The sequence below is a fragment of the Anopheles maculipalpis genome, chromosome 3RL, assembly GCF_943734695.1.
Source record: "Anopheles maculipalpis chromosome 3RL, idAnoMacuDA_375_x, whole genome shotgun sequence".
NCBI lineage: Eukaryota > Metazoa > Arthropoda > Insecta > Diptera > Culicidae > Anopheles > Anopheles maculipalpis.
In genome coordinates this window covers 88847876-88867046 of record NC_064872.1, presented here as the reverse complement: position 1 = coordinate 88867046, position 19171 = coordinate 88847876, and the positions used below count along the sequence as shown (strand labels likewise).

Here is a 19171-nt window from a genome sequence, read left to right as displayed (position 1 = left end):
GCAGAGAAAAAAAAAAGACATGATGGCTTTATTCTTTACCGAGTTACAACAGAGCCAAGGAAAACTGTCATCATTCATTTCATTTCAAAGCTTCTCCCTTGGGCTAATCCCACCCCAGTAGACGATTAATGGTGAACGTCCTCGAGCAAACAATTCCCATCAGCCTCTGCTGAAGATGTTGCTGCTGCCACTAGCTTCAAAAGTCTCGCGCACATCGAAAATCACTATTGCTTCCGCTTTTCTCAAATCCAACTTCCGAAAAATTTACTTCCATTTACAGACCAACCCAACGTCTCTGAGACCGTGCCAGGGGTATCTGGGGCTGGAGGTTTGTTGATTTATGTTTGCCGCTCGGTTCTGTTTTGGGAAATCGACACACAGTCGAGCTTCTGGTTTACGCTTGCGATGGGGAAAGAATTTGGAGACACGATCGTCATTGCTAGAAGTCTTCAGGCAAGCCGAACCATGCGTTTGGTACTCTATTTTAATGGTCGGTGTTTAGTTTTAAGAATTCATTAAAGCATAACTGCTGTCAACAGTGTCTTGTGGGTTGATTTACAGGCTTTACTGTATCTACGGAAAAATCTGAGGATATTTTGGTCCACAATTGTGAAAACAAGCGAAGAGAGAAGGTTGAAAAACTTCTTCTACAACAAATCCAGCTAACAAAAAAACGCCAGAGTGGCTAAATGGTGACGGTGGTAAGTCAATCAAAGTCCACAAATATTATTTCATCTGAAGAACTGATTACACTGAGTATTTTCTACAGCTTTGGTAAGATTAATTTAAACCTTCTTCTGGTACAGAGAAAGAGAGAGAGAGAGAGAGAGAGAGAGAGAGAGAGAGAGAGCAGCGTATTGGATTGCATCTTTCGTCCATTAAAAGGGATGATTAGGTCAAGCAAAAGGCCCTCCTGCTCATTTTCCGCTAAGCCTTAAGACTTCCATCTCCATCTCATCCACTATCAACAAATGACTCATTAAATGTTATTTTCTGTTCAAATGCACATCCGTTATGCTAACCGTTTTCTTTCACGCTCGTTGATACACGGGACTGATTACACACCCTGCCGAGACCCCCTTCATTGATAGCCAGACAGCCTGCTGTATGCGTAATAAAAACACGCATGCAGGGAACCTTGGTGAGGGCAAAACATAGACGCACAGGCGATAAGAAGATGCTGCTGCTGTTCCAAAGGATCTATTTTAAGTCGTTTGACATCACATCTGGCATCGGGTGTGTGCGTGTGTGTCAAGACGAACCTTTAGATGACCTATGAGGACGTCTCCCTTTCACAAGTAATCCATTTTTTTATATTAATTTCATGCCTGAATGTAACCCATGTCGAGTTAACAAATATGGTCAATTAAAATGACAAAATGCAACGCAGCGACATCAAATGTTTGCGAAAGTTCAGCGAATGCTACCTAGTCGAACCCTTGAGCAACATTGTGTCCGGCAACCATGATCGCCACAAATCACCACCGGATATATACAAGACGAACGTGCAAAAACCTGGAACGGCCATACCGTCCGCAGAGCATCGTAAATCTCCAAGCCAACCCGCAAACGTTGGCCCAGAAACCGATTTGCCTTTTACGGTAGATCGCTACTACAAGTTTTTCACCCCAACAACGAACAAGAAACTCTGTGTGTGTGTGGTGTTTTACCTTCATAACTCGTGCCAAAGTTGGATGAAGTTCCGCAGCTCCGGTGGATTTAAATGCAGGTGACATCAATTTGACTATGCTTCGAACACGTACCTGAGCGTTTCCAAACTGATACATTGTAGCGCTCGAGATGCACACACCGACAGCACGGAGACGAGATTGACGAGCGTATAAAATTAATAGTTCCGTTTTATTTTTCCTGCTCGCGAACCGAAGTCGAACAGTGTCTACGCGCAAGACACAGGTCAATTAGAAGACATTTAACACTTCCTAATATGTTGCGCAAAGTTTTTTTCTGTGAGAACGGGGCCATCGTACCAGCAAGGTTGTAGCGCTCCAGCACCAGAGTGACATTGATTGTTAGCCTTATTTGGAATAAATTTGGTGAACTTTTGAGCAGGAAATAATGATGTTTTTGGATACAAAATTTGGTCCGATCCAAACCAAACAAGAGTGAAGCAACCAAATCGATGTATTGAACTCCAAGTCTAAGGCTTCTCAAGAAATCCAAAAACACCTCCAACTGCGCAGGGTTTCTGCAAACGAGCTTATGAATGATTCATTCATCGGAATCCAGAAAGAATCTCTATCAAGTCCAGATATAACCGAGACTTTCTCTTAAGCAAGTAGCATCCTCAAACATCATGAATATTGCATACAATTGTGTCTGTATCAATGGCGTAATGACTTCAAGGTCGATAGCGTAAGTTGTAGAAGAATTTTCTTGTTGAGCCCTTAAGATTGTCCTTGTTCTTCACCAGAATCTTCTCGCTTTCTTCTATACACGGATATTAGACACGGATATTAAATTTAAGCTTCGCTACTTCCACAACGCTTTCAAGCTTTTTATTACATATCTGTTGCGTTCTGCTGCGGACAGTGTGTTTATCGATTACTCTATTAGGTAACGAAGGCATGACAGCCTCAAAGCTAAGGACATAGGAATTGTTTCTGCTACATAAACCCATATGTTTTAAAATAGTGATAAGCCCCCGGACCAATTTCAGGCCTCCCCTTTATGTAAATAAATGCTCGACCCTAAACCGCAACCGGGGACCGATTTTCTGCGGCATTTCACAAATTCAAAAAGAAATACTAAACACTTTAGTGGTTCATTTGCATAGCAATGCAACGAAAAGCCGCCAGCTCGGAGGACTCCACTGCGGAGCCTCTGGAACGTTGTGTCCGATTTTTCCGAGACGATTCGAGTTTGCCAGCTGTCGACAGCACCATCACCATCATCATCGTGAGTTAGGAATATGTGGCTTTTTGCACACACACACAAACGTCGAGAGCTTAAAGCATGTCATATCATTGTGACTTCCCACAGCAACTGAACAACTTTATGCAACCCCGAAGCGGGTGGGTCCCATCGTCATCGTCATCCGCCATTGTTGTCGGTTATATTTATTGTCACACGGCGCATACAGCGAAGGAAAATAGAAAGGATAAACCATTTATCGTTATGCGACACGAGATTGTGTTGTCGGCAGTGTGTTGCTTGTTTTCTTCGCAGGACGAAACCTACCGGAGATACGTAACGGTACAAGGAAGGGACACCAAGCCAAGGGCAAATTGGATTTTCAACTCAATCAAACGTGGGCGCAGACGGAAACATAACAATGGGGGGACGTGTTTTACCGTCGTATCGTGTAGTTGTACAAAAGAACATCGTACGTTGGAAAACTTGTGACAGACGACAATTTTAGTCGGTAAAAGTGATAAAATTCTTTCAATGTTTTATGAGAAAAGTGTGACTAGGGGAAAAAGGAAAGCAATATTGTGACAGTGCTTTTTTCTACACTATTTTCAAATGTTAACCACCCAACATCGTATCAAATATCATCTCACAGTTAAAAGGTCAGCAAGAAGAGACCTTTCCCCTAGTGGCGTCATTACAATTTGCCATCATTTTGGAAGTGGAAAGCCTTCACTGAAACCTTTCGTAAAGTGCACTCCAAAGCTACCTTGCATTGGCTTCAACTCGCTTGGCTTATTGCACCCAGGGCAGACGCAGCTCAGGTGGCAGTGGTATGCCGCCACAAACCAAACACCCAAAATACCGCTTCATCGATAACGGTAGGGGGTGCTGCGCGTACGATTGTTTGCAGAATCATTGAACTTCCTGCAGCAAAAAGAACCGGTACAGCAATCGATGGATCGATCGATCGTTCCGATTGAAATTAATTCCCAACAAGAACTCCCTTCGCCTGCTCCGGACGGTTAAAGAGTCTAGGACCGCCGGACCACCGAGCGACGACGCCTGCCAGATGTAGTAGACTCGCCTTCCGGAAGCGAGGAAGCATAATCCGGAAATGTGCAAACCACGATACACGCGGGTGGGGGTAGGGCGGTCTTCCACGGTGGTAACGGATCGTTCCGCGGCGGTGGCAGTAGACGAAAGATGAAACCGTTGATTTTAGGTTTTTCTTCATACATTTTTCTTTCTGCTCCCCCTTTTTTTCTTCTGGTGCTTGTTTCTTCTCCACACAGCTTCGCTCGGTGGTGGTTGGGGTTATCGATTGACCAGGGTTTGGTTTGGCTAAGCGCGGCACCGCTTCTTAATCCCGCTCCGATTCCATTAAGCGTTACTAAGGCCGCGCATCCGTGAATGCTTTTTTTCTGTTATTTAGTCCGGAATTGGCACGGGACAACAGAGCTACAAAGAGGAAATGGATGGGAAAAGCCGGAAAAGCATTTGCTTTCTTTGTTGGTGACGATTGTTTTTGAGGTAGTTTTAGCACACTTTGATGCCTATCTTTTTAAGTTTGGAGACTGGCTTCCTTGGATTAATTTTCGGTTTCGGAATTCAATATTCGGTCTTGTCGTGTCAAATATTTTGTGTTCTTCTGTCAGCGCAGAACTTTAACTGCTTCTCCAAAACTCCAATAATTGTTTCTACCAGAAACCTCCACAACGTTATGCAATACTTTCCAGTGCTTTTTCACGACACGTTCTACCAATTTCCCGAACGTTTTATTGCGTTTTTAGGTGATAAAAACGCAAGGAAACCCTGATGGCGAAACAGCCAACAACAGTAACTAACTTCAATCAACCAGCAACACCACCTAGCCAGACTTCAGGACAATTATCGACCCATCGGCGTAGACCCTCGCTTTCTAATGGGGGAAACCCCGGAGGAAGTTTAGAACGGGCCACCAAATAAATGACATTTTCGAACAAGGGACCAAATGGGCGGAGAAAACTCGAAAACCTGACGCTCCTTTTCGGTTGCTAGCAACAATCAAACAAAACTGTGCGAAGTTTATCAAGTGCCTGATATCGTCTGTTGTGACTAGGCTTTGTTTTATTCAGTTCAATAAAGAATAATTAGTTGTAAAATGTGGAAAACCTTAATATACTTTACTTTCGTCGTCTATTTCAACAACTCCTAAACAAACAGTGCAGGCTTCTTCCAAGATTGCTCGAACGTCCTTCAGAGCGAAACTTCGTCCTTGCCTGGCCACCATCGAGCCAGCGGTTCGTACTCTCCTTCCTTTTCCCACTTACTATTTGTAGAAAGATATCGCCAGCTGGTCGGTCGGTTGTTGGGAAGCAACATGCGCGCAGCATACGGGAGGGAGTTTGCGTTCGCAATTTGCTCAAAGGGAGAGAAAACTCCCTTTCTGCAAAAGGAAAACACGCACACACGCCCATCCTTTTTTGCTTTTTCTCTCTCCCTCTTTTTTTCTTGATTATAATTCTTCCCTTTCGAGGTAACCATGGCAACACACACACAAAAAGGCCACAGTCAAGCGAAACGTCTTGATCTAGCAACGAAACTTACCTTTAAACGATGGGCCGAAGAATGGCACAAAGTGGCCGAAATCTGCAAGACCTTGAACTCACAGGCTGCACCCCGGTACACCGATATTATCCTGCCTACACACAGATATCCTTTCCGGAGCGCACGCCAGACCGAACGAAGGCTTTCTTTTCACGCAACCTTTTCTTCTACTGCACCTAGTTTTGCATCACAGCAGCTGAAAAACCTTCAGCCAAAGAAGTGCAGCAGCAGCAGCTGCTGTTTGTGTGTGCTGCCTTCTGGTACTGCACACGCAATTCACAAACACCTTTTTTCACGACTGGCCAAGGCTTTTTTTCCACTCGGACCTGACGGTGAAGCCAAATTTCACAACTTGAAAGCACGTTTAGCTTTGAGAAGGCTTTTCTTCATTCACACACCGAATCAACGGAACCACCCAAAACACACTACAAACAACACAAATTTAACACAAAACGAAACACCACCCGTATTATGCCGCATTTGGTTGATAAACGAGGTTTTTTATCCCTCACACTCACACGACGCACTGTTGAAAAAACATTTTTTAAGAACCCAAAAACCCCGGCACGACAGTTTACGGGTAAGTAACTAGGATTTTTACCACCAAAAGTTTCGGTACGATTTTTGCTGAACTAACGAAAGGAAAAGAAACAACGCCGGACGCGTACGCGCACCACCGTTCGCTTTGAAAGACTTCGATGTAGTGTGTGTGTTGCATGCAGCGAACTGACATGAGGCCCGCTAGCACGATGAAGGAAGGCATACAAAAAAGGGAAACCAAATAAAAAAAACACTTCATGTGTGTAAATATGAAACCGAATGTGAATTGGATGCAAGAAATTTGCTTTTTCTGCTTATTTTATTCAATTTACACCTTTTCTATATGCTCACTGCGAATGGCTAAATAACCCATTCAATCGTCAAATAAAACCACTAAACATGATTGCGGCCCTCATCAAATTTTAACCGCACTATGAACCTGTAGTGAAAAATATAAAAACGTTGAATGCTTAGAACGAGGCAGAGTCGCTTCCCGAAGCTAATAATTTCAATAAAAAAACGCCGATAGACGACAAAACTTTTAAAACCGTTCAAGACAAGCCACTGGAAGCAATTTTCAACCAATCGTGTTCTTTTATCCCCTTATTATACCACAGAAAAACGGTTTACATATTGCTTCGGTTTCATATGAACCCGGGCAGCCGAGGGTCCCATTAGTTCCCATTAGTTCCCAACTTTGATTGATTAGAACGAGGTAGAGTCGATGCCTGAAGCGAATAGTTTCAATAAAAAAAAGCCGATAGAAGCCAAAACTTATAAATCCTTCAAAGACAAGCCAATGGAAGCGATTTTCAAACAATTGTGTTCATTTTTCGCCTAATTTTATCACACAGAAAAACGGTGTGTATATTGCATCGGTTTCATAAGAACCCGGGCAGCCGTGGGTTCCATTAGTTGCTTTGAAACGTTGTTGGATTAGAACGAGAAAGAGTCGCTTCCCGAAGCGAATAGTTTCAATAAAAAACGCCGATAGAAGCCAAAACTTTTAAATCCTTCCAAGACAAGCCAATGCCAGCGATTTTCAAGCAATTGTGTTCATTTTTTGCCTCATTTTTCCACAGAAAAACGGTGTGTATATTGCATTGGTTTCATATGAACCCGGGCAGCCGTGGGTCCCATTAGTTGCTTGAAAAATTACTCCGTATATCTATTTTCTTTCGTGCAAAATTGTGTCCCTGAACGATCCGACCGCATTTTTTAATGATTTTCTATCTTCAATACTACTAAATGATTAACTTATGATCGTTTGCTTATTTGTAGAACAAAAAAATTTTAATTATTTTCCTGTACATTTTAAAAAATTCCATCAATTTTCCGTAGTTTTTTCACGACCACCAAATTCAACGAAATGTTAGCATTCGTTTAATTTGCTCCGAATTTTTGACAGCCCTCCGATGTGACTCGGTGTGTGTTGGTGAGGAAAACGTACGATGTACCAACCTGCTTTGATTAGACTTTGATTATTGCTATTATTATTCAATCGGGACTGGCTGGCTTGGCTTTGTTGATGTGAACGGTTTTTCCATTTTCTTCACTTAATTGTTGAAAGAAATAGTAGTTCGCACGTAATTTATGCTTCCGCGAAGGTAAGTCATTAGCTAAAACTTGAAATGCGCCCCATTTACATCTTCCCTGTCACGTAGGCACGGGTAGAAAAATGCCCATCAAGACCAAGCGCGACAGGATGGTGTTAGATGGATGTTAGAGAGGTTTTTTTTTTCTTGCTTGCCACCATTAAAGAAAAAGCACATTTTCCATCCAGAAACACATACCATTTGCGCAGGAAACCATTATACTTTAGCAAATAATTGCAACTTCGTTCCATTTCTAACTAAGTAATGTTGTTTTCTCCTCTTTCTCTCTTCCAACTGCTGCACCCACTAATGCGCACCGCTCGCGGCCTGATGGGATGGCATGACTTACCGACTCGCATTTCACACCCGTTGACAGGTCCTACGGTACGGTTCTCTAGGTTTACACGTTCCCCCGGTCGGCTGGAACCGTAGGAGGGAGCATCCCACCCAGCGTAGATCGAACGATGTCGAAACGATCGGCAGAGGACGCGTCCGGTGGTGGTGGAGGCGGCGCAGGCGGTGGAAGCGCTGCTGCTGCTGCTACAGGTGGGGCAGGTGGTTTACAGCCACCGATCAAGAAGGTACACTTCGAGCCACACCTGATCGGACCGATTTCGACGCTGGAAGAGCTGGACATTAAGGTGCTGAAGTTTCAAAACAAAAAGCTGGCCCAGCGGATCGAACAGCGGATACGATGCGAATCGGAGCTACGGTCACGAATCGAGCAACTCGAGAAGCGTCAAACGCAGGACGATGCCGTACTGAACGTCGTGAATCGGTATTGGAACCAGCTGAACGAAGACATCCGCGTGCTGCTGCAACGCTTCGACGCGGAAACGGCGGACGAATCGGAAAACAAAAGTAAGCCGTTTAGAGAATCACTATAGGCATCCGGTCAATAGCACTACTAATATCCCTTCTCTGCATCTATTTCCTTCCCTCTCCCTGGTACAGATGAGAATGAGGTAACAACCTCGTTCCTCATGCAGCTATCGACCTGGGATAAGGAAGAGCTGGATGACAAGCTGGCGAATCGAGTACAGGTGTCAAAGCGCGCCGTAGCCAAAATCGTCCAAGTGTTCGACCGGTTAATGCAGCGTAACGAGAAGCTAATGCTGGCGATGAAGGGCGAGTCAGAGGACGGCAAATCGCCGGCCATGGCACCGCCCGATCTGGACGAATCCCTGCGCCAAACATACATCGACGTGATGGCGGAAAACCGTAACCTGCAGACACAGAACACGCTGCTGCACGAAAAGTTTCACACGATATCGCTCAAGATGAGCGAGTATCAGGACATGCTGAACGGAAAGGAAACGGAAGCGGCCGAACTGCGCAACCAGATCGACGATCTGCAGTACGAGCTGGAGAAGGTTAGGTGTCGAAACGATAAGCTCGAAAACCATCTTGCCGAGGCGATCGAAAAGCTGAAGGCGTACCATCAGCTTCACGGCGGCGATCCACTAAGTGGGGGCGGCGCTGGTGGCGGTGAATCTGGACGACAGTCGTCCTCGGCAGGCGGTGGTGGCTCGCGGGGGTCCGGCTCGATGACGAGTGTGGCCGCACAGCATCTGGAAGATTTGCAAAAAGAGCTAGAGGAGTACAAGGAACTATCGAACAACCGGTTGCAGGAGCTGGACAAGTTGCATTTGCAGCACCGCGAGGCGCTGAAGGAGGTTGAGAAGCTAAAGATGGACATCCGGCAGCTGCCGGAATCGGTAATTGTTGAGACGACCGAGTACAAGTGCTTACAGTCACAGTTCTCCGTGCTGTACAACGAGTCCATGCAGATCAAGACACTGCTAGACGAGAGCCGAAATCAGCTGCAGTCGAGCAAGAACCAACATCTGCGCCAAATCGAGATGATGGAGAGCGAAGAGCTGATCGCGCAGAAGCGGGTACGCAGCGACATGATCCAGATGGAGGACGTGATGTCGCAGATTCGCAAAGAGTACGAGATGCTGCGGATTGAGTTCGAGCAAAACATGGCGGCAAACGAGCAGACTGCCCCGATTAATCACGAGATGCGTCACCTCATCCTGTCGCTGCAGAATCACAACGGTCAGCTGAAGGGTGAGGTGCAGCGATATAAGAAAAAGTACAAAGACGTGTCCGCGGACAATACGAAGCTGCGGAAGGATCTGGAGGAGCAGACGAGCAAGGTGACCGCGCTGCAGGAAGCCCAGCAGCAGGCGGAATCGATCAAGCTGGAAAATTGCCTCTCGATGCGTGATGCGACCAGTGGTGGCGGTGGTAGTGGTGCAGGTGGTGTATCCGTAAAGGAGGAATCCGGCGGTATGCTGCTCGACCGGGACGGTCAGTGCGGGATCAAGGAGGAAGACCCGAACGGATCGTTAAACTCGTGCGGTGGTACGGGAGGATTGGGCGGAACTAGTTCCGGGTCCCTCACGAGGTCAGACTCAGGCGAGGAAGGCGAAATGGACGCGAACGGTATCAAGCGGGAGGAGATCATTGGCCCCGACGGAATGGTGGTGAAAAAGGAAGGATCATCCGGTGGGACGGGCGGTGGTGGGCTCGGGATGATGGATGGCAAAGCGAACGGACCGGCCGACCATCATCGGGGCGTAAAGTGCGTCGAGTCGGATCTGGTGCGCGACCTGCGCAATCAGCTGAAGAAAGCTTTAAACGATCAGAAAGAGATGAAGCTGCTGCTGGACATGTACAAGGGTGTGCCGAAGGAGCAGCGGGACAAGGTACAGCTGATGGCGAGCGAGAAGAAAAAGTGCGCCGAAATCGAGGACCTCAAATGTCAGATGAAGAAGCTGCAGGAGAGCAAGCGGGAGGACCGGAAGAAGCTGGCGGACGAGGAGGCGCTGCGGAAGATCAAGCAGCTGGAGGAGCAGAAGTACGAGCTGCAGAAGCAGGTCCAGAATCAGAAGCAACCGCCGGACAGCAGCTGGACCACCGGCTATCGACCATTTGTAGGGATCGCTCTATTTTTTTGTTTGTCTTTCTCTCTCTTTACTTTAGTTAGACCGCGCTTTGATTTGAGTTTTATCTTACCGTTTTGTTATGATGGTGTGCTGCGATTACTAATTTTGTTTTTCGTTGGTATTTGTGCGTTACAGGAAGAAGAGGCTCTGCTGAACGAGATGGAGGTGACCGGGCAGGCGTTCGAGGATATGCAGGAGCAAAACTCAAGACTGATACAACAGTTGCGCGAGAAGGACGATGCAAACTTTAAGCTAATGTCCGACCGTATCAAAGCCAATCAGATGCACAAGCTGCTCAGGGAGGAAAAGCAACTGCTTGAAGATCAGGTACGCTACGCTACTGCTACGGTTGCTAGATCAAGATATACGGTCACTACGATTTCTATTTCATTTGCTGTTCTTTATTCTCCTTCCAGGTATCGACACGCGACAGTCAAATCGAAGCGATGCACGTCGTGTTACGAAAGCTCGAGGAAAAGGAACGCATCCTACAGAATACGGTCACCACGATCGAGAAGGAGCTCGTTGCCCGCCAGCAAGCGATGGAAATGCACAAGCGAAAAGCGATCGAATCGGCCCAATCCGCAGCAGATCTGAAGCTCCATCTCGAGAAATATCACGCCCAAATGAAGGAAGCCCAACAAGTGGTGGCTGAAAAGACGAGTTCGCTCGAGGCGGAAGCATACAAAACGAAACGGTTGCAGGAAGAGCTGGCGCAATTTAAGCGCAAGGCGGAGCGGATGAAGAAGATCGAAATGTCGGGCACGACGATCGACGAGGTGATGCTGGAGGAGATCCGGGAGTACAAGGAAACGCTCACCTGTCCATCGTGCAAGGTGAAACGGAAGGATGCAGTACTGTCCAAATGTTTCCACGTGTTTTGTTACGATTGTCTGCGGACGAGGTATGAAACGAGGCAGCGGAAGTGCCCGAAGTGCAACTGTGCGTTCGGTGCCAACGACTACCATCGGCTGTATCTGTCGACGTAATATGTGTGTGTGTATGTAAGTGACTGTATCTGCGTGTGTCGTGCGTGTGCGTTTTTGTGTAGGCCGTGTGTATGCAAAGGTCAGTGTGGTGGTGCGGCTGGTTTCCTTTTCCCTATTTTTCTCCCAATATTACTTATTCTGCTAGGGTCATTTCCATTTTCTCTAAGAGCTTCGTGTAAAGTTTGAGTCTGTTTTTTGGGCTTTCCTTTCGAGAAAAGTCTATATCATGCCAAGTTGTTTAAAGCCTAATAATACCAAATATTACAGGGCGTTTATGAACCTTTCCGATACAGTTGACCCTGTATGTATCAGGTGGACTGTTTTGAATACATTTACTAGTCTTCTCAGCTATGAGCCACGTTTCTCTATTGACGGACTATACTGTCTGCTGCCTTTTACTGTATTTTTAAACTTTTTAGTCAGATTTACCAGTACAATCTCATTTGCACCGCATCCTGGTTATATTTTTGTATTGTAGCTTGGACTTATTTCTTAAAACGGAAACGAAAAAAGGGAAATTAAGGAATAGCTCTCTACCTCAGCCTCAACTCAAAAGCCGCGAGTGTATTCGGGTGGCGCCGGTACTGCTGTGTGAGTGCATTGTGGCCGGATGCTCTAAGCAGTGAATCTGTTTAGATGTAGTAGCCAATAGAAACACATACATTTATAAAAGCTCGAACCAGGCAGTCAGAAGAAAGTGTGTGTGTGTGTGAGAGAGAGAGAGAGAGAGAAAGAGAGAAAATAGGCGATAAGAAGATTCATGCACTATCCATCTTCCTAAGTCTTCTAGCGTGTAAAGTATACAATAGACCACTAGCGATTAGCGTATTGGTAGGAGTATTATTCAGACGAAAGTAAGTGAAGACAAAAAAATAATCAACTGTCAGCAAATGTTATTTTTTATACAGAAAAAAGACACACTGATTGGCACCGACCCTCACAAATCTCGCCCAAACGTTCTCTGTTGTCTTGGAAGTAAAGAGCCCACTTCGTGTCATCTAGAACCTCTGGAGGTTCTGGAGTACACTGCCAAAGCTGTCACAAGATCAAATATATCGGAATCAGAGTCAGTAGAGGGGGCTCCTCCATTATAATCCATCCACGAATGCTTGCCCCAGAGAATCCACTCCTATTACGGATGACTCCGATCGTTAACGTTAGCGTTAACGATCTACACCTGCTTCAAGCTCTCGGCAAATCGTCTTACCTGTTGCAGCTACAATTTCTAATAGAAACAGCTGAGTTATTTTCCCTCCTTTAACACCGTTAGTTATCCCCATGCTTTCTCAGTTCGAAACAAGTGTTTCAGTCAAAGTTTCAAACACTTTGGCGGCCATACAGTTGATAAGATCCATCGAGATCAGATTTTGCAATGTTGATGTGATGATCAGGATTGATATAACATCAGCCTCTGCCTTACAATCAATTAGCAACGCATCGGTAGGCTTGTTCTTCGTTTGCCTAAAATGATTCAATAGGTACCTCCCGGGAATATCCTTGCCGGTATTCCCGGTGCTTATAGCGGGAGGAAATGGGATCCTTGAACGCCGTTGATGACTTAGCTGCTGGGGAATCTTGAGTTGCCATGTCGTAAAATGAGGCTTGTTCTTCTCACACAGGATTGAATCAATTTATGATTGTATGTTCTTAGACCGGTAAAGCTCGAACCGGTTAACTGTGAAAAGGGGAACCATCCTTGATTCCGGATTTCATACGACTACTGCAAATCCATTGTAGCAATGTGAGGTTAACGACTGTTGTTAACCGTTGCTAGGCGACAGCTTTCCGCACTGTATCCTTCATAACCTGCCTAATGCACTCACAGTAGCCACCACCCGAACACGGAAGATATAGAGAGAGAGAGGGGGAAAGGGCCAGAAAAATGAAAAAGTAAGGTAAAACACTAAATTAAAACTAAATTAATGTGGACAGCCGTAAAATACATTAAAAAATAACATAACAAATCGAAACAGCAGAAAGCAATAGGCGCTAGAACTAATGCCAGAGGAGCCAGAAAAGCAAAAATCCGCTAGAAGCAATTTCCAAATACCATCATCACCCAACAACAAAAACAACAACAACACACAAACTACTACTAATACTACTGCATGCATATGTTAACGAGATTGTAAACACAACCAACACGTAAAAGGTCAAAAGAAGCGTAGAAAAGGTAAAAAGAAAAGGGCGCAGAAGATAGTGATACTACCTATATAAATATGATCTACAAAGAGACGCAAACAAGAAAGCTACAGCAAAACAACAAACGTGACAACAAACAAACCACAAAAGAAAACCTACAAATAATAAATGCAAATCATTATTATCCTAGCGTTAACCTTGCAGCGATTTCGAAATTGGGTGGTTATTTTTATTTTTCTAGCAATTTGGTTCGTGTTTTTCTCATGAGAAAGGAGAAGATGAGTTTTTCCAGATGTTCATTGCTTTTTTCATTTAAAACGATTGAAATTTAAGACTTTCCCGCATGGTAATGCAGTCCACCTCGTCGATCCGGAGCGATTCCGTTTTGAGATTAATTTCCTCCTCCTGCATAACCTGCGTGTTGAGCAGATAGCGTAAGGTTGCCTTTGATTTGACCAAACTTCCATCCAGCTTGGCAATCGTTTCACGCAGTGCTACCAGTTCCTGCTTTAAACCTTCGTACACATTGTCCCGACACAGTTCGATACCGGGACGCTGCGATCGATTGGCGAGACGGGTTTGGGCGAGCGCCACATAACCTTCCTTTTCGGCAATTTCTCGCTCGAGCCGCGTTACGGTGCGTGTTAGCTCGTTCACCTGCCGTACCGTTTCCTTGTGGACGTTTTCGAGCTTGATCTTGGTGTAGCGCATCTCGGCCACCCGCTCCCGGAAGGCGGCATTCGTACGCTCGACCTGTGTCCGGATGTCTTCCGCTACCTGGCGCAACAGCTGATCGACGTAAGAGCGCAATGGTTGGGCGGAATTGATTTCCTTTGCTGTGGCCGCAATGTTCTTGTTCGTTACCATGATCCACTCTTCATCTGTTGAATTGCTAAAAAGGGTTCAAGTATTAGACCAACTAACTTGTCGAATTGAAATTGTTGACAGAAGGCACTTACTAAGGATCCAACGGTACTCTTCCGGCGTAAATCTTCAGCTCCATCTGATTCGGACGAAGTTCCAGATTTTTCGCATCAATCTTTATCGACCTATCCTTGTCGGCCAGATCGCGATCGAGCAGGTAGATGGTTGCCCTTAGCCGACGGATCTGCTCCACACACTGCTCCAACACCTTTTCCAGCAACGCAATGCCACCCTCCGTCACGTCCAGCTCCTTGCGCAGCTCTCTATCAACACCGTCGTTCACCAAATCCACTCCCTGGCGCTTTTCCCGCAAAACGATACATTTCTGGCACAATGGAACCGCAATCTCCCGCAGCGTGTTGATCGCATCGATCGTACGCCTTTTGTACACCTTCAACGCTTCCTCCTCGATGTGAGCATCCTTTTTCTGCTGCTGCAACTCATCGCGCCGGAACTGGATGTCCTCGATACGTTCCTTTAGCCGGAAGTCCACCTCACTCTTGCTCTCTTCCGTGGTATGCTTCGTTTCGTCGATGATGCGATCACTTTCGCTGGAAACAAGAATACGCTTGAGCAGGTGAACTGTAGAAATTCTTCACAGATTGATGCCTTACTCACCTTATTACACGATCGGCCAAAGCTTGCTGCTCGAGAGAGAACAGATTCTGCCGGCGGTTGTTTGCATCCCAATCGCGCGTAGTGTACTTGGGTTGTTCCGGTGGAAGGAGCACCAGATTTTGCTGACGGAGATACTTTTCGGACATGTTGCGAACGAGCACAGGTTACTTGATGGGTGGTTGAAATGAAAAATGGTCCTAAAATGAAATACACAGTACAGCGGAACGATGCGTACTGGGATACAAAAATAAATGGTGGTGAGGCAATAATTGGTTGCTATGTGTACTTGTTTACTAGTGGAGAGGGAAGCAACGAGGCGATCCGGAAAGAACTAGAACACTGAGTAAATGCGTGCGCAGTCATTGCATTTTTGGTAATAAAATTGGTACATTTCTTCAAATAATGCCTTGTTTTTAAGTATTTGTCCATTGTTTTGCAGTCGCTTCACAGATCCGTTCACTGACCGGTCTGGAGAACGGCACATCCAAAGACCCCCTCATTGCGTTCTTAGACTCCACATCGACATCCCCGACAATCGTATTCTGCTGGATTCCCGGTTCTTTCCAGCATCAACTGGCCAACAGAAGTCGGCTTCGTGCAACAGAAGTACATAACACCCTCTCCCGTCGAGATGCTACCCATTTTACCAATACCATAATCTTCCAACACTGGAACACTATCTGGCACAACCTATTTCTCTGCCTCAAAGACTCAAACCCTCAAAGTTCTAGATAAAAGAAAAAAAAAACGTTACAATTGGACACGCTTATTCTCACCCAACCAGGTGAATGCTCCTCAGAGAGGAGTAGCCGATTTCTCAAATATTACCCACAATTCAACAATTAAAACTGAAAAAAAAACGAATTAAATATGAACCGTGTCTCGTTTTCTCGTTTCTATGCCATCGTTTTCAACGTATATTTTATCCCTCCCCAGTCACACACGAACACAACAAAACTCGATTTCTGCCTGCTGTAGCTGTATGCAGAGGAGCGATTTGCTTTTTATCATTGCTTTACGTCTTCTTCTGTTTGCTTCTTATTACCCTCTGTGTTCTCTCTTTCTTTCTCCTCTTTTAACATCATCATTTTATCGTTAAAGGATACACTTCTTACTTTACATGACTTCCTTTTCCGTTTTGTGGGTAGCTATTGTTTTACCTTGCTTTTGCATTGTCTAATCATCTTCTTGCTTAATCGATTTGTCACGCATTTAGCTAGCTTCTACTCGTTTCTTTCTATCTTTTCGATTACATGTTTTTACTCTAACCAGCATATTAGCACACGGTTTTTGTTCTTCTATTGCATTTAATTTAAAAAGAACACATTTCATAAGTTAGATAGAAAAATGATACTTTTTTTACCTTCCACTACGAAGGCCTGTAGCATTTATCAAGCATTTAAAATAAAGAAGCAAGATGATTGTATGTGTAGAGTGTGTAGATTTTGTGTTACATACAAGTGCCAGCAGAAAAGCATTGGGCAGTTGAAGGAATACCATTAGCTACCGAGAACGGAGATGCCATTTCATATGAAAGCAGCAGAGCATCCAGCATGCTCAAATACTTCGAATTGAACCTGATATTTACTTTGCTTACTTACTCTAACTTTAGCTTCGGAACTTTAATTAAGGCAGAATCATTGTTAAATGTGAGTTGCTGATGTCACACAAACACACATACACAAATTGCAAACTGTAATTGCTTTGATTTTTTTTGTTTCCTTTTTCGTACAATTTCTGTACTATTGTAGTGCATACGAGAGAGGCGTAATGGGGCTATCTGTTTCACTTTTCTTTTAATGAGCAATACGTCTAAATAATATCTATGAATAAGGAAATAAAATCTAAGAAAAAAAAACTACATCCAGACCGCACCAAATTCAGCTAGTAGAAATAGAAAAAAAAGGCTTCTATGTATCGTAATATTAAAGTATTCATATATGTAGCAATTAGTTACACATTGACACATCATTGGATTAGAGAATAAATGGTACTAATTAAATGTACTTAACACCTTTCAAATAAAGCAGCGGATTCATTATTACACGGGTTAGAGCTCTCACCGTTACCTTTTCTCTTTGCTTCGCTCGTTTCGTTCCGCTTTGGGGTTGTTGGCTGATTTCTTTTCCACCGCATCGCGCATCTCGCTTCGATAAAAATCAGTCATTTTGGTTTCCATATTCTTCATACACTATTGTTTTATTACTTTACTTTTCTTTTAAACCTTCCTTCAATAACATATTTGCATGTATATATTGTACTGCTGCTGGCTGCTGCTAGCTGCGCTTTACAATTTCTCATATTATTGTGTAAAGAATTACTTACTTAATTTTTGCTATTTACCATGTTGATGTTGATGTTGGTTTTACTTCCTTTATGGAGAGTGTGTGTTACTCTTACTGCGGCCATTATCATATTATCTATTGTGTTTGTGTGTGTTTGTGTGGGGGGCGGGGGGACCAGTTCTATCTGCTCCTCCCATTCCTTCTTCTTCACAGCTTTCCTTACAAGTATTTAGGTGTGATTTACTAGCTTTTATATTATTCACATAATATACGTTTTTCATTTCTGTTCTCCTCTTTTACTCTTCTCCCTACTTTTGCTAAATTCAGACTATTGCAAATGGTAGTTTTCGTTTACGGTTTTGGTTTTTTGGTTTCTGTTGTTTTGTAAGTATGTTTTTTGTTTCTTTTTGTGTGTGTTTTTTTTTCTTGCATTTTTTTTCGTCATTAGTTTATTTTTGTTTCTTGGCTAATTGCTGCTGCTGTTCAAGCCCAATTTTCGTATCTTTTTGGGCAGTGTATGGGTAGTTTCTTCTTTGTTAGTGCTTGCTTTTCTCTCGCTAAATAATTTCGTTTTTTTCTCCCTTTCCCTAGAAAACAAGCACATGAAACAACAAAAGGAACATAGTGTGTTTGTAATTTATGTTTCTTTTTGCATGATAAATTTATAATTTAAACGATTGAACCCATATAAGAGTCGAATATTAAAGATTAGTTTTGTTTTTTATGTATTTTAAAGGGAGAAAAGAGCAACAAAAAAAAATACGTAAAAGCCTAAACCATTTCTACGAACGATTTTAACGTAATAATTTCCATGTTTATGTCTTCATTGTTTATATACGCACCGTTTGTTTTCTGTTTCTATCTTCCTCGATTACGTTTTCCCGCTTTAGAGGGTTTGTTGTGTAAATAATCCTTATGGAGGGTAGTTTCTCTTCCTCCTTTTACGTCTTGTGGAAAATGCAACTTCTCTTCGTTTCGTGCCTAATTTCACGTCCTCTTCATCATGCGCTTCATATATGTTTTGTAGCTAGCTAATATTTGCGAGTGTAAAATTTACCCCTGTGCAGCAGGCCATTTCACTTCCGCCATCTACACCAACAACCGGAAGAGGATATTTCTAGTGGTGCGCGTTCCACCTTTTTATAATACACATTTATAAACATTTTTTTCTTCTTTATTACAACTTTCCCCTACACAAAAAAAGTAATAATTCAAAACAGTGCCACACACCGATAGAGGGCAATCCCCCGTTCGGCAATCGTATTGCAATGAAATCGATAATTTTCCCCTAAGAGCGCTCGCGCTAGTATCAAGTTTGTCAAGCAATGTTTTAGTAACTTTTTTGTTTGTTTGTTTGTTTCTATCAGTAATATCTGCCGCGAACTTTGTTACGTTCGAAAAGCATAAAAAATGTGTTGAGGAAGGATACATAACAATCTAAAAGCTTCACATATGTATACAAAAAAATCATCAAAAATTTCTCGAAAATATAACCCGAAAAAATGATTACATATAAAACAGAAGCTGCACATGAAGAATGCAGCACCATACAACGGAGTAGAAAAAAGTGTAAAAAGTTGCAACATTTGCTTAGGCATTCGTTCTTAAAAGCAATCGGAATTTTACTGCCGGCTAGATGACTGGATTAACTTTTTAATTGCCTGAGT

At 43.9% G+C, this 19171-nt stretch overlaps 2 protein-coding genes across 2 annotated transcripts; one reads left to right on the top strand and one right to left on the bottom strand.

Moving 5' to 3' along the window:
• The first annotated feature begins 7430 nt into the window (after positions 1-7430).
• LOC126561508 (E3 ubiquitin-protein ligase Bre1) lies at positions 7431-11567 on the top strand. Its single transcript, XM_050217704.1, has 5 exons — positions 7431-7604; positions 7969-8453; positions 8547-10534; positions 10682-10873; positions 10963-11567. The coding sequence occupies exons 2-5, from the start codon at positions 8057-8059 to the stop codon at positions 11533-11535; spliced, it is 3150 nt and encodes a 1049-aa protein (XP_050073661.1). The 5' UTR covers positions 7431-7604; positions 7969-8056; the 3' UTR covers positions 11536-11567.
• Positions 11568-13989: 2422 nt separating this feature from the next.
• On the bottom strand, positions 13990-15365 carry LOC126563678 (tektin-1). The gene is made up of 3 exons (XM_050220322.1): positions 15220-15365; positions 14637-15152; positions 13990-14569 (listed from the first exon to the last, which is right to left on the bottom strand). Exons 1-3 carry the CDS (start codon positions 15363-15365, stop codon positions 13990-13992), a joined length of 1242 nt encoding a protein of 413 aa, XP_050076279.1.
• Between the last annotated feature and the right edge of the window lie 3806 nt (positions 15366-19171).